This window comes from Acartia tonsa, chromosome 9 (assembly GCF_053477335.1).
Source record: "Acartia tonsa isolate MP-2025a chromosome 9, ASM5347733v1, whole genome shotgun sequence".
Classification (NCBI taxonomy): domain Eukaryota; kingdom Metazoa; phylum Arthropoda; class Copepoda; order Calanoida; family Acartiidae; genus Acartia; species Acartia tonsa.
The window spans coordinates 5,426,888-5,443,034 of record NC_137268.1 but is presented as its reverse complement, the minus strand read 5'-3'; the positions used below and the strand labels follow the sequence as shown (position 1 = coordinate 5,443,034).

At 37.4% G+C, this 16,147-nt stretch overlaps 3 protein-coding genes across 5 annotated transcripts in view; 2 read left to right on the top strand and 1 right to left on the bottom strand.

Annotated features, from left to right (window-relative positions):
• The window catches only part of LOC145328071 (uncharacterized), a 16,495-nt gene extending 8,990 nt beyond the window's left edge, over positions 1-7,505 (top strand). The window contains exons 6-8 of the mRNA XM_080171631.1: positions 6,210-6,515; positions 6,869-6,963; positions 7,289-7,505. Coding sequence (XP_080027757.1) covers positions 6,210-6,453 — 244 coding nt within the window. The 3' untranslated portion in view covers positions 6,454-6,515; positions 6,869-6,963; positions 7,289-7,505. The remainder of the gene's footprint in view (positions 1-6,209; positions 6,516-6,868; positions 6,964-7,288) is intronic.
• The window catches only part of LOC145328072 (uncharacterized), a 296,033-nt gene that overhangs the window by 105,053 nt on the left and 174,833 nt on the right, over positions 1-16,147 (bottom strand). The gene's annotated exons all lie outside the window — the stretch shown is intronic.
• Positions 9,807-14,367, top strand: LOC145328070 (uncharacterized). Its single transcript, XM_080171630.1, has 9 exons — positions 9,807-9,908; positions 10,631-10,711; positions 11,631-11,676; positions 12,090-12,184; positions 12,792-12,894; positions 12,967-13,087; positions 13,219-13,514; positions 13,719-13,816; positions 14,231-14,367. The coding sequence occupies exons 1-9, from the start codon at positions 9,837-9,839 to the stop codon at positions 14,252-14,254; spliced, it is 936 nt and encodes a 311-aa protein (XP_080027756.1). The 5' UTR covers positions 9,807-9,836; the 3' UTR covers positions 14,255-14,367.

Sequence of the window (16,147 nt, the reverse complement as noted above, 5' to 3'; positions counted from 1 at the left end):
GACGGGTCAACTCCTCCAAGTTCTCCAGCCTCCTGGTGATGGGCTCTTTACAACCTGTCTCAAAGGTGCAGATTGCATCGTTGGTCCTGCCGCCTAACAGATCAGCAGGTGAAATTATTCTCCAGCAATTGACGTCATCTCCTTGGGTGGCATAGGTCAATGGCTTAGAATTCAGGACTCTTGCAGTCTCAGCACACAACACCAATAAATCATTGAAGGTTACAGTAGCACCAGCCAACTTCTTGTTCAACACACGCTTGACCAGCCCAACCTGCCTCTCCACAGTACCCACGAACGAGTGTGCTGCGGTGGGCACCAGATGCCATTCAAAATGCATTCGGGTATCCTTCAAAAGTTCATCCATAATTCGCTTGGCACCGGCCATATTGGTGCCTCTGTCTGTGGTAACCCTTCTAGGCATATTGTAAAACGCCTGAAGTTTTCTCAAGCCGACCAGCACGGCTTCAGTTGAATAATCAGTCAACACATCAACAAACACAGCCTGTGTAAATCTACAGGCCACAATCAACAACCAAACCTTGTACTTGGTCTTGGAACTCCTGGTACCAACGCCAGGCTTCGTAACTTCGATCGGCCCCGCAAGGTCCATATGCACCTCCTTGAAGGGCACAGAGGGCTCGACACGATCTGGCAGAATATTAGCAATTGCGGGACTCGAACGCTTGGCATATTCAATGGAACATGCAGCACAACTCTTGACCACTTTCATAGCCTCCATGCGGCCATGTGTGATCCATGCATACCTGCGGCTTTGCGCCAACGTCTTACGATGGCCTCCATGCCCCAATTCATCGTGGGACTGTTGAAGGATGAGCCGCGCCAGCCTGTTGTGGCGGCTGAGCAAGACAACACCTGGGCTGTCCTTCATAATCTTCCTGGGGCCTCCAGCAGCGGCCTCAAGAGCCTCATCTCCTCTCCCGGACATTTTCAATATTGTAAATGTCCTAAGAGGATAACATCCATCATGACCCACAATGGGCCAACAAACCTGGACCTTGTGATGATACGGTTGAAGGGAGTCGAATTTCCCCTCGGCGTCCATGGTCATCTCCTTCTCTTGGTTGAAGGAAGTCAAAAACAGGTCACAAACAGAATCCATGTATGTATTTGTGAAAGTATAGTTCTCATAATGCTTAGAACTATCATTGTTGCTAACATCATCCTCAATTGTTGTAACGCCACGTTTCTTGATAAGCAGCGTTTTAAAGCAGTTGGCAGCCTTAAGAACTGCGGCCACAGTCCTCCTCGCCTGCCTGTAGGTCCTTCTTGCCAGGGACCTCCAGAAATCGTTGTCCACTACCTGTGTGAACATTACCTTGAGCTTCGCCATCTTGGGATTTAGCTCGCTCTCGGGAATGGATGCATTTACCTCACCCGCCGTCTTAACGGGCCACTGGTCCTGTTCCAGGCGCAACCAGCTTGGACCTTCCTGGTATGTAGATCCAGGTTGTACATCCTCAATCGTACACAAACCACGCGTCGCCAGATCGGCGATGTTGTGTTGGGTTGGAACCCATCTCCAATCTTCAGGGCTCGTCAACTGTTGTATCTCGGAAACACGATGACTGTTAAAAACATTTAACATAACACTGTCACTGGATAGCTGAGCTAGGGCACAGCTGCTATCACTAAAGAATACTTTGCCAGAAATGTTGAAAGGTAGAGCTCTGGCTACAGTATCCACAAGCCTGGCCAAAATTAGACAACTAAGCATTTCTAACCTTGGTATAGACTCAATCTTCACTGGTGCGACACGTGACTTGGCGCAACACAAAACTACATCATATCCTCCAGGAACTGGCCATCTCAGGTAGGTGATGGCTGCATAGGCCTGGTTAGATGCATCGCAGAAACCAACAAGCATTGGAAGCCCCAACGGCTTATCAGGAACCATCGAACGTCTGAACGACACATTTCCAAGTGCCGAACGGTCCTGGAGGCTGGACACGAGCTCCGACCTCAACTCTCCAGGTATAACATCATCCCAGTTACATCCATGTATGCAAACTGAGCGCAGACAAAGCTTGGACTTAAGCAGCAATGGCGCTGCTAGACCCATTGGGTCATAAAGTTGTTGCACAATTCTCCAAACTTCACGTTTAGTTATCAACTCAGGTAGACTTCTCCAGAGATCCTCCAGGTCTAGATCCTCTAGTAACTTTCTACCCTTAATCTTCTCGCCGTGGTTGGCTCTGACAGGTAGGAACAACTTATCCTGTTTAGGGTCCCAAACGAGGCCCAGAACTTTTACACTGTCAACATCATCTCCAGAATAAACAACAGATTTAAACTTGAAATTGCCAGGTGCAATCATATCCTCCAGCTCTTGGACCAGCTGGACAGCTTCAGGTTTACTATTATGACCGCTCAAACAGTCATCCACGTAAGTACAAGTCTCCAATTTGACCGATGGAGGATCTTGATACAAAACAAATTCAGAACTGAGTGGTTGCTGAACATCTCTCCACACATCCTGCTGGGCTACAACGTCACAACCTCTAATTTTCTCAGATCCATAAACATCTTGAACATCCTGCTGGGAACGTCCACCAAAAATACGACCAGTGAGTCTGAGGGCGGTCACGGTCATATCTCCAGCCAAGGCCTCACCAAAGTTGATGGTTTTGGTAAGGTAGACCTCTGGCTCTCCATCAACTGTATCAGCGAAAAAAACACGTTTCAGCTGAGAATCTTCATAGGTAGCTAATAATGAATTATAGAACTTCTGAATATCAGCCACGAATGCACACTTATAACTTCTGAACCGGATAAGATTGTGCATCAGAGTATATAATGGAACTGGGCCGTCCATCATAATACTATTGAGGCTTAGCCCCTTGCAGCAGAGGCTGGAATTTGCGCATATCCTCAACGGCGTGGAAATAGACTCTTTATATGCACAGACTAGGCTCGAATAATACACGGGCTTAGTATAAGCTAGGTCTTCTGGCGAAGCTTTCTGATACACTCCACGAGACACAGCTTCTTGAAACACTTGGCAGAAGGTGCTGTATTCACCTTTTTTAATCATTCTCTGCCGGTCACGTAAGCAGATCTTATAGGCCTGCTCTGAATTGTCAAATAACACACTTGGCGGCTGCTTGTAGGGATATGAGGCCGTCCAAATATGGTTCTCAAGATCTAATGTCAGACCTTCTTCAATCAGCTGCCGCTTACGCACATCCAAGGCGGACTGCCCGGCAGCTATGGCGGCGCAATGACGGCAGTTCTTACAACCGCTGCACATTGATGGCGGCTGTATTCCCAAACTCTCAGTACTCAGGAACTCCATCTTGCTGACCTCCAACTTCACAGCTTTACAGGCGACAGGATTAGCAACAGTCCTGCCATCTGCAGACACAACTAAATAGCCTGTACCAAATAAGCTTCTGTACAGTCTAGAATCACCAACCATTTTATCTGCACACGGGAACATAGCTGGTGTTAAATGGCCGATTAAAACATCAATTTTGCCGTTGACCATAGAAAAATTATCAGGCTTCATGTTGAAAATGTCGGCGGCGGCTGTAGGATCAATAGAACGCAACCCTTCTTCAGTACCAATGCTGGGCACTACCGCCGCCTCCAGAATATGTGAATTCCGGTTGCGGTCAACCAAACAAATCTTGACTGTAGGACATGCTTGGCTCTTTCCATCTGCCAGAGAAATAGTAGCTGTGCGACCAGTTGATGGCAACTCTAACTTCTTGGCAATACTTCTAGAAATCAACGTCAAATTTGCTCCGCTGTCCCACATGGCATTGACGGTGACTTGACGTTTGTCAGCCGCCAACGCCGGGACCTGCTGCAACATCAGCATAAAATTGTTCTTGCTAAACAATTGTGACTCATACACTGCCGCAACTTGTCCACTAGCAACCGATTCATGTAATAATGAATTATGAGGCTGGTTGCAACTGTCAATGGTACAGCTGCCAAGCTTATCGGCTCTGGGACAATCGGCCACCCGATGCCCTTTTTGTAAGCAGAGCAAACAGGCGCCTATCTTCTTGATGAAGACTTTGCGTTCAGGAACAGACATATCCCTAAACTTGGAGCACTTAAACAACAGGTGATCAGAGTTACAACCTTCCGACGGGCAAGGCTGTTTCTTCTTGGTCTTAGCTGGAGACCCAGGTTTACCAACGGCTGTAGCTGCGGCCGCAGGATTACCTTTCTTCTTGGAGGGGGTGTCTACATCGAATGAACACCTCATCAAAATGGCGCCACGCTGTTCCTCTATAATCTTCAACAGCTTAGGAATATTTGGGGTATCCATCGAGCCCAACGCCAGGTTGAGCTTGTCCTGGAAATCACGTGGCAACTTCTTGGATAACATTTCCAAGAGAATAATGGTCAACCACTGGCTTGTGGTGACTTCCTCATCATCATCATCTTTAGTCAGCTGCTCGAGCTGGCTAACTGCACCACCAAACTCTGCTAAGACTGTCACAATCTGGTTGGAGTCCGACGGTTTAGGCTTCTTCTCCCATTGGTTGAAAAGGCAGAGCATCTGACGTGTTTTGGACTTAAAACGTGCGTCGAGGTAAGCCCATTGAGATTCATGTGATTGAATCTGAATTAACTGAAGTCTCAACTCTTTATTTTTGCAGACCTTTTCACTGCTCAACAATAACTGTAAATATGACGGGTCCTGTCCTACGGTAAGCTTTTTAAAATTGTCCTTGAAACTTACGTAGGCTGACTCTGAACCGTCAAAGCTTGGAAGAAGACGTTCGTCGACACGATTCATATATCCTGGCGTGAATATAGAACCGGTGCCGAACTGTGGTGTGCCAAACGGCGACACAAATGGCGATGCTGTCGAAGCACCCGCCGTCGTTGTAGGCGGCTTCACAGGTTCAAGCTTAACCTCGGCCAACCGTTTCATCAAAGCAGACAAAGTGTTTATAATTGGTTCTGGCAAGGGAAAGTATGACCCTTTAATAACTTTCACAATCTTTATGCATCGATCATATAGTTCAGCCTTATGGTCAGGCAAATTATCACCAACTAAATCAACAACACTTTGAATGTCACTGAGCTCTTCCATAGCATCTAGAGCATCTTTCAGAGCGTTATAATCCTTTTGCACAGTAATTATATTAGAATAAATGTCACTAAACTCCTCAAGCTCTTGGATTCTCACTCCAAGCTTGCTAAAACCGACCATAATGCTATCGAATGTCTCGAACTTGTCATGGACAAGGATTGACTCCTTAGTGAAATGTCTAACATCAAGCTCTGAAGATTCACTGACCAACTTCATCACTTTATTTAGTTCACTGGTTAGGGCCTCGACGGCTGGGCGCAGCCGTAGTCCCAGTTGAGCGCCTTTATTCTTTTTAGGACCCATGATTGTCACAATAATTAACTGTACTGATTACGATTATAATAGTGTGTGGTAAGGTATCACAACCAACACATTCACAAAACTTCACAGATATTTTCTTAGCCGCATCTGTTCTGTCTCGTTTTCATTGTTTCGGTACGCATGCCTTGCCGTACACGAAATCTTAATCTCCAAGCCCTCCGAATGACCAACATGTGAATGTTTACAAATGTGTATTTATTACCATGAAAACGGTGCATCTAAAACAAAAATATAAAAATTAATAACATAATATTAATGGTTTATTATTTTTGTATATCGAGGTTGCGTGATTTCAATTTAATTAAAAATATAAAATTTCTAAAAAACTTTAAATTGGCACGAAACATATTAAATAGCATCAGAAATTGATAATTTTAGATTCAAACGATCAATAAAATTAAGGAAAATATTCGTATGTCAAAAGTTAGCAGTTAAATGGTCTATTTGTTGAAAAATTAATGTTTTAAATTTCTTCGTAAAAAAATATACCATACTACACTTATTATTAAGAATTAAGATAAATTCTTACCACATTATACGTCAAACTAAGCAGGAAGGCTTATTTGAGATCTTCCACGGATTAGAGCGCATGTATATCCATCCAATACATTATTTTTATTCACGTAGCTCTTCACATGGGAATCAACAAGGAAAAATGTGCGCGCCTTTGTTTGTTTACAAGCTAAGCGCGGAGATAGTTAGGAATGCCGCGTAACACACTCATTCTCTGGAGTAAGGAAAAGGGAATTAATGGGTTCGAACTTGCCAGGGAATATAAGAAAATCATTCCAACACAGAATGATTCTATCTTTAGTTGTGATACAGTAAACAAACCTGCATCAATTAAATGCAAAGCAAATGAAGATGATATTAATGCTGATGGATCATGGATAAATGCAGAAACAGATGCAGATCTTTCACCAGAGGAGTTAGCCGATTCAGAATGTGCATGCCAGGACCTCAGAATTCCAGCTGCAGCTGATACAACTTTATTCTGTGAAAGTGAACATGCTGTTGATCCAAATGGAGACTACATAATCAAAATTCAAAAGTGGTGACAGGTGTGACTTGGTTTGTGATGCTCAAGTCTCAATTCCCATTGAGTGCAGATTTAACACAGGTAATTGTTTTATTGATGATATCTTGATCTCTTATTATAAAATAAACCTAAAATTTACCTCACATTGATGACCCAGGTAGGTTTGCTAACATCTGGTAACCAACAAGTTTTTACACACATTATTAAAGACAGAAAATTTGGCTGAGATCCAAACCCCTTCTCCCCCAACTGCCACATTGGAAATTCCACAAAGTGCTTGAGCAAACAAATGAGTCCTAAAAAAAAGGAATAAATTCTCCCCTTATTTTCAATTTATTAAAAAAATAAGATGGGGGTGTGAGGGCAAAAGATAATATAAGAAAAAAACCATTTTAATTAGATAAAAAATATAGTATATTGATAATTTGATTTAGAAAAAACTGCTACATCTTGGCATATCAATATTAATGGAGATATTGATCTTGGAGCAGAGACAACATGTCTTGCTTGCAGCTCAAACAATTGTGATGTAAGTATTTTTCTTATCTTCAAAATCAAACACAAATATTTTTAAAAAGCCATTAAGTTTTCTAGAACGGTAGTGTGATCAAAAAGAACAATAACAAATGAATCATTTTTTTTTCTGCTTGTTAAGAAATCTAAGAATGTGATTGGGACTGTCAGAGTTTATCTCTTGTAAATGTTCCTTTTGATTTTACTACAGCTCACCATTTCCACATAAAGTGTTACAAAATTTATAGATCTTATTAGTCTGCATATTTTTACTTGTGATAATAAATAAAACAAGAATACACTTCTTTCCGCCTATTTAGTAAATCTGTATATTTTTTTAGGATGCACCACCAACAGGAAGTCCTTTCAATGTTAATAATAATGTTTCAAAATAATAATAAACAATATTAAAATTTTCTGTGTTATTGTTTGTCGCTACAGTTTTTTCTTTTTTTGATTTTGTCCAAAAGTGTAATTTGCCATTCTTCAATTCAGTTAGTACAATTTTTGTAATCTTTTTTTTTACATATTTGAAATATACATACTTGTTAATGGTAATCTATTTAATTAATTTTATATAATCAAACCGACTCTATAGATAGCAATATTGTCAATTAAATGGACAACTTAAAAAAATACAGGGGAGAAAGGGGGGGGGGGGAAGGTACAGCCCTCCCACACATGTATAGGGATAAGGAATATCTGGGCTTATTTTTAATAATTCCGAATGGAGTCAATATCCTGCTTAGAATGATATTAATAATTCAGGTAGAGAGTATGTGTGGGTGGGAGGACTATTCCTAGTGTAATTTCTTAAGCAAGGGTGAGGGTATCTTCCCAAAACCATTGTGAAGCTTACTGTAAAGTAGAATCATTTTGGACCAGTGCAGTGGTTACAGAGATCTTAAGGTACAGAGAGACCCACATACATATATCCTATAACTTTTATATGAAAGTTAAGTAGGGTTAATAATAATAATCATGGTTTTATTTCATTTTAAGTATGTGTGTGTGTTTTCATTGATATTTTACGCACAGAATGTATCTATATCACAATCAGCAGATGCACCTTGCATAGGACAAAGGTGGAGCATGATTTTACAAGATTTATTTTTGCAGATTTGCCTAGTCTAGTGGTTTGTCATTGCATATGTACCTCAGTTGTTAGATTATACTTACACAGGCGCTTTTCAGTCCTTGGATACTTGTATTATACTGTGTTAAACCTATAGTATTCATTGTGTACAAAAAATAGTTTATTAATAAATTTTTAATGCAATGTAATTATCATTTATAAATGTTGATATTAAGTTGTTTGGTCCCAATAAACATTTGAATTTGATTTGCTAGCTAAATTGACGACTAATTTCACCTGTCAAAATATCCACGTATATCCTATATCCATTATTACAATTGATGAAAACGGTACAAAATATCTCACATTCATGCATGAATATCTTTGCATTGCAGTTTGAATCTGTGCCTTAAACATAACAAAAGGAATAAAAAATTATATCCTATGTAACTTTGTGCATTTAAAGGGTTGGTTGTCTATAGGATGCTCGGTAGTTTTGGTCCATGTACACCAAAAATGATGCCCTTTGGCGTTACCTGGATGACTTAGCAAATTTAGCTGAGCTGGATCTTTCCATGTGTAGCTGTAACCGTTGCTGCTGCCAGAGGTACAGCCACTAACCTAGCTAATAGCGATCTTTAAATCAAATTGGCTATGCATGGCCACGGCTATATGCGATCTTTAAATCACAACCACTTTTTTATTTTCAGTAAAAATATGAATGAAATAATAATAAGAAGAATACGTAAAAACTTAAAATATTTAAAAATTCATGTTTAATTGGCAGCACTGGCAGTGGCGACGGCTACGACAAGGGCCACGGCTACGGCATTTAAAGATCCAGCTCTGTTATCCCTTGACTATCAGAATTATACTTAAATTATATTAAAACTCTTATATACTTATAGTAAAGTAACAGAATGTCTGTATTTCTGTATGTGTGTATCAAATTTGAAGGAACTTGCTGACTGCTGAACCGATATGATTCTCTTTTATAAGGTAGCTTATCCTAGGTCGATCCTGGGAAGGTTTATAACTTTATAATTTTTGGGGAGGTTACCGCCACCACCCTCCAAAGAGAGTACAGTTTGCTGGCATTCTTTGGTAACGTTACTTTAATCATTTTATATCTAAGTTGCCTATCAAACTTAGGTAATTATATTCTTTCTTTATTTAAATTGAAAAAAATATTGAAGGATTGAAATTAAAAGGTCAGGATATTTTATCTTGCAAAATATTTGCTTTAAATTTTTAAAAACAAGGATGACAACAACCATAAAAGCAAAGCTTTAAATTAGAAGGAAGGACAAACGAACAATAACTCTTGTACAGGTTGTCAGATCTTAATAGGCAAACCATAAATTTGTAAGTCTAATAATAGAACATAAATTTGTTACAAAAATGGGTAAATACAGGACACAGTAAAGAACATGCTTTCATGTTAAGGATTATATTATGGAGATGCTTCGCCAAAAATATTGTACTTTATTAACCTAGGATTCTTATTCAGTTAATTATTATCAGACGAAAAGGATGATTATATCATACAAATAAGTTTAAAATCAGCATTTAAAATGGATGTATTGCTTATAGGAGTTCTATGATTCCTAAATCGTAACTAACTATCATATCAATTATCACTGTAAATCACTAGGACAATTCTAAGATCGGACGGACGGACGGACGTACAGACCCTCCTTAATTATAGGAAAGCTTTTCTTTAAAAAAAAAAAGATTGGTAAATAACAAAAAGATTATGATTTTAATAAAAACTAATCTCAATGACATTATAAAGTTTAAGTTTATAATTGACTATGAAGTGGATAACAACATCAGTGCAGCTTTCAATTTTATTTTTCAGCCTTGCATTGGCTGAAACACCTTCAGTAAGTACATTTCTCGTATTCATTCGAATCCGGTGGATAGGAACCGGTTCTCATCCATACGAAAAAACTATGTCAAGCATCGTATTATATCCAGCTTTCTACGAATATAGAAATGTACAATCATAAGATTAAAACCAGTTTTTTTAGCCGGTGCCTTCGGAACCTCGGGGCTAAAAAAAATAGTTTTAATCTCATAATTGTACTTTCTATATCCGCGGAAAACCGTTTATAATACGATGCGAGAAATAACTATTCCAGTACAGCTTCGAAACTAATTATTATCCGCTAGAATAGAACTGTTTCTCATGTATAGCATTGTATTACAGACAATTTTGGCCTCTCTGGTCTAACAAAACTGGTTTTAAACCTATGATTTTTTATTTTAATGTCCGCTGAAAGTAATACAATGCAATAAACAACTATTGTATACCAAGAATGATTATTCCTGTATCAATTAGGAACTTATAACCGTTACTAGGAAGATGTTGTCATACTTGTTTTCAGGGTTCGGCAGCCACGCAGAAGACTCTTATTTAAACTTGCTTGTTTGTTTTAAAAAATCCGAAGACGTATTGTCTGTTTAGAAACAGATTTATATGTATATACAACTGAATTTCAAAGAAATAACATGTTGATTTCACTTAGGCTGACGCGCTGCTGCCGAGCCTTGCATGTTTTTATTATAATTATTTTTTCTTTCTAAAATGGTATTTAATTGCTAGTGCCAGGGTTTATGCAGAGATTCCCATTTCTGTGATTCAAGTTGTTACACTACTCCTGACAATGTCCTCTTTACTGTCACAGTAAGTTAATATATCCTATTATATAAAGTAGAAAGCGTTTTTTGTCTGTCCTGAAGGATCTCGCTAACCACTGAACCGATATAGTTATATTTTACAGTGAAGCGCCTTATAGGTGCCGGGAAGGTTTTAAACTATTTTTGGAGAGGGTGTCTTCACCCCCTCCCCCCTAAAAAATATTTTTAAAAACTATTTTGAAACTCAAATTAAAAATGGGAGGAGGTCGACATTTCCCCCTCCTACCAGTGTCCCTAGAGGCTTCTAGGGTCGTAGCCGCTAGTATAGTACAAAGTAGAACGATGTCTGTCTGTCTGAAGCTTAAGATCTCAGTAACCACTGAACCGATTCGGCTTTACTCTTTCAGGAATACAACTACTAGTCATATGATGGTTTTAAGCTATTTTCTTAGGGGTGGGACACCCCCCCAAAAAATATTTCTTTTAAAAACTAAAATTGAAAATTGGGATGAACGACTTGACTACCCCCCCACCCACCAAAAAAGGAAAGGAAATTCCCATTACCTCTTTGGTCGTCGCCCCTAGAGGCTAGTGGCAAAGCCGCTTGTTAATATTAAAGTAACAGGATCTCGCTAACCGCTGAACCAATAAGATTCTCTTTTAGATTGTTCTGGGTATGTTTAAAACTATTTTGGGGGATAGTACCATCAAACTACCATTTCTCATTCTTTCTGAAACTAAAATTGAAATGGCGAAGGGAGGGGTTAACTCCACCCCCTCCCCCTTTAGGTACCACTAGAAGCCTCTAGGGGCCTACAAAATAACAAATATACTAGTATTATATAAATAAAGTCAATTAAAATTTCAAATTTAATAAAAGATTGTCATTTGATTGCAGTTCTATAATATTCTTAAAAAACAAAATACACCAAAACATTTTTATGAATATTTTCTTTCATTTTAAGGTTGATAGATTTGGTTCTGGAGGGCCAAAATGTACATCAGGAGTAGGTAATATTTTTCCACTAGGCTTTCAAAACCAATAAACATCCACTGGATAAGAACCGGATATTTATAAGTCTTACTGTTTTTAAATTTATTGCAAAACTGCTTTATTACAGGATACTGTTTAAGATCAGATTAATAGGATAATTATATCACATGAAAAAATGTTGTCAAAAAATTTAAAGATCAAGATGTTTGAAATGTACGTATGGTTATTGTGGTAACCATTATAGATTTTCTAGGCTGTCTAAATTGTACCTAACTAATACTTGAATCATCATGCCAAGATTGAAATTGATAGGACAATTCTAACATACCTAAATTAACGATAAAAGCTATCCGTTTTGGACAGATGTAAATAAGAACAGACCAACTCTAATTACAGAAAATCTTCGTTTATAAAAATTTACAATACTTAGGTACTTGTCCTGGTGATCTTACTGATTTTGATTTTGAAAATTGTCTGCCTGCTTGTCAGAATGATACAGCATGCAATGCTTACATAAGAGATGAGGTTTGTATTTCTCGCATCATAAAATAAACAGCTTTCTGCGGACATAAAATGTACAATTATAAGATTAAAACCATTTTTTTAGCTCTGAGATCACGAAGTAACGATTATCTCCAAAAATCTATTAATTGTAAAGGCTCCTAGCTGCCAAACAGTTCATTCTACATAACATGCCCACACACTGATTTTAGAAGGCCTACAATTAATCTGAAATAGTAAAGGATGAACAGGGTAAGCATCACTGAATTATACATTATGTGCAATGTGAGATTACTGTGCATTATTGATTAATGATTAGTACGACTCCAGATTATTTGTAATCTTTCTTTTAAAGGTAAAAATTTTGTGCGAGCATAATCCATACATTCCACCGTTTGGCAGTTAGAAGCTTTTAAAGTTCATAAACTTTTGGAGATAATTGTTACCAGGAATTTTTTACCATGAACTTGACACTAAAAAGCTCCTGTTATCTCAAATGCCAATCCCTTTACCATTTCTATATTAGTCACATAACAAATAACATAATTGCAGCTGGTACAAATTTCTCTAACTTTCTCAAGCATATTAAAGTTCTCCATTCAAAAACCAGATTAATCATTTTGAGATTTAGGATTTCACTGGACCTAGATGTAGATTCCTATTGAAATGTATGGATATGGAAGAAGCTAACGCTATCACACCCTGTGTTGATTGTGAATCTGAGAGAAAATGCGGTAAGCAATTAAATTCATTTTATTAAACATATGAGATAAATTTAAGCCTACAGATTATACCTAAACATTAAGGCAGTTGTCCTACGTTTGAATACAAAGATGGATTAAGTATGGTTCATTGGGCCTGTGAAATGGAGGATAATGGCTACACAACCAGACCTGCTGAAGAAACTAGATGTAGACCCACTGCAAGGTGTGTTGGTTTACTTTTTATTTGTTGAAAATAGCATAATTATTATTAGCTTATTTATTAGACATTTCCCAGAATTCTATCATACTTTTCATCTTGTTATTATATAACTGGTTAATTAAACTTAATCCTAGATGTGCAGAAGGGAAACCAGAATCAATCAGGTGCAAGGCAAATCCTGAAAACATTGAATTAGATGGAACATGGGTAGATTATCCATCCGGGGTGGAACTTTCTGAAGAGGAGTTGGCTGACTATCCCTGTGAATGCCCTGACCTCAGAATTCCTGCTGATGATGACACCTTCTTGGTTTGTGACACACAACATTCTGTCAATGAAAATGGAAATTATATAGTCAAGACTGTTGATGATTGTGAATTGATCTGTGGAGGCGAGGTTACCATCCCCATAGAATGTAGATTTAATCCAAGTAATTACGCTTAAATTTTTGCATAGTAATGAAGTTCAATAGATCCATCCTTTTTTAGGGGGTTTACTTTCTCACTTCTCTAATCCCTCATTTTTATAATGTCACACGGCACATATTTTAGTTGTAAAGCACCATAGGTAATGTAAATTTAAATGACTTTATATACTTGTTCTAACTCTTATAACAATTGATGTTTTATCTCAGGTAGAACTGGGGCATCATGGCATATTATTTATGATGGAGGAGATATTGTACTGGATGAAGAAACAACATGTCTGGCATGCAATCTATCAAACTGTAATGTGAGTTTAGCAATTTTTTACTGCTTAAAGATTTTAGGGGTTGTGTTTCCAGCATCTAGGGGAAGAAGACTAGTCTAAAACCATCTCGAGTCAAAACTATTAATCTTTCATATAAAAGGACTAGGAATGTGGAGGGGGCTGGTGTATATGTTCATTGTATATGTTAGTTTTCAAGAAAAAAAAGTTAATAATTTTTGTTTGTGGTTTGGGATGTTTAATTTTTCTACTGGCAATACAAAAATTTATAATCCTACCCTTGACCTCGAGTAAGCTTTACTGTAAGGGAGAACCATATCGGTTTAGCAGATAGCAAGATCTTTCACTCTAGACAAACAGGCATAGAAATACATGTAGACACACTGCAACTTTTATAAAAGGATTTTATGATTTAATAATGCTTTTCATTTTCATTAGAATGAGATAATTGAAAACAACTGAAAGAACAATGAAATTCAAGCTCTGAACAAGCCAGATTTTATTGATTTATCCTAACATGTTTGATTATTTGTAAGTTTAATCTAATGTTAATTAATAAAAATCTTTTTAAAAATTGTGCTGTTTGTATTAGCTTTGATTTCAGATTTTAAAATGGTAAAAATCTTATTTTCAACTTACTTTACTTTAACCAAGAGAGAGATAAATTTCTTTATCATATATATTATTTCATATTTTTTTTTCATAACAAGGATCTTTGCATCCAGTTTGGCATACCTGTCTGAAATTAAAATCAAAATGTGGTTCAACGGGTAGCACAGTAAGAATGCCTTGGTCCATAAACAAGCACAACTCGATATTAAAGGTTGTGAAATAAAAATCCCGCCCCAATTAGATGATAGAAACATACATATCATACATAAAAACAGCGCAAGGCAGCGCAGGCATAAATCTAATACCAAATATATTTGGATGCTAGTGCATTGGAACCTACGCTATTATCGACCATCTACAGTAGCATTAACACAATTATATAAAATCAAAAATCTCATACAATTGGTAATATACAAACTCACTGACTTTTGTACATACCTACTATAATCATAAAAAAATATTTGCTTAGAAAAAAATTATTTCAAATCTGACAAAGAGAAAATTAAATTCGGGATATGAAAGATAAAAAATAACGAATAACTATATGAGAGATTTAAAAATTCTATGAAATCAAAAGATAAGATATTAGGACATGACATTTTAAAATAAAGACGTATTAATCAATACAATGACGTTTTCTATTCATTATTTGTCTTAATTTTGAAAAGTTTGGAATTTCAATAACATATCCGTATTATAATATGTATGTAATAGGAACAGGATGTCTCTGCCTGTTTGTGTGTATGTGTATCAAAGGATCTCGATTCAGACTGACCCGATTTGGTTCTCCTTTTCAGTGAAGCTTCTTAAAAGTCCAGGAAATGTTATAACTATTTTTTGGGAAGGCATCATTATCTTTATGTGAAATTGAAGTTAAATGTGGAGAGTCAACTCCCCCCCTCTCTAGTGCTCTAGAGACGTAGCCGCTAGCTGTAAACCACAGACGTCCAATTTAGTCGATAAAGGGGTGTTTACCCGCAACCCCCTTATAAACTTTGAAACCCCTCATCAAATCTTTTAACAATACATTGCGTTGATTATGGCCCACAAAATTGTAAAACTTTAAATTTGACACCATTCGAAAGAAATAAAAGTTAATAGGTACAATGAAGAAAAAAGATATAAAAAGTTGGGGATTTGAAAGAAAAAAAAATGTTGCCTGATCATTAATTTAGCATGAGAAATTTTTTTTTGGACGTGGGAACCATTAAACTTGATGTAAATTACCTTTCATTTCAACTGTTTACCTGTGGGAACCATTTTTTTAATGTAGGAAAAATATTTGAGCATGGGACAAATTATGTTTCAGTATAAAGAAATGTCCAATTAGGTTACAACATTTGCCATTCTTAAATCCTACACACTTTGGTAACTGTCAGACCAATTATAAAAATTCACATTGCATACTAAAAAATCTAAAAAATTTTCTATGAATAACAAAGCAAAAATCCTTACTAAAAACTAGTTTTTATTTTAATATCTGCAAAAAGGTGTCTATTTTATGATGCAATAAAAATCTGTTTCCATCTTTTAAAACCTTAAACTTATTTAGAGGCAGGGGGGTCCAATAATCATTGCGGCAACAGGATCCTTAAAAATGCAGGTATATTTTTGGCAAGGTGTTTATTGCAGGCTTTCTTTAATACCAGGGTGTCTGTTTACAGATTACCTGGCACCTAGTTTCCAGGTGACTTGAGCATTCTGCCGACTGCAAATTTCCACATAAACCACGGTTTAACATTT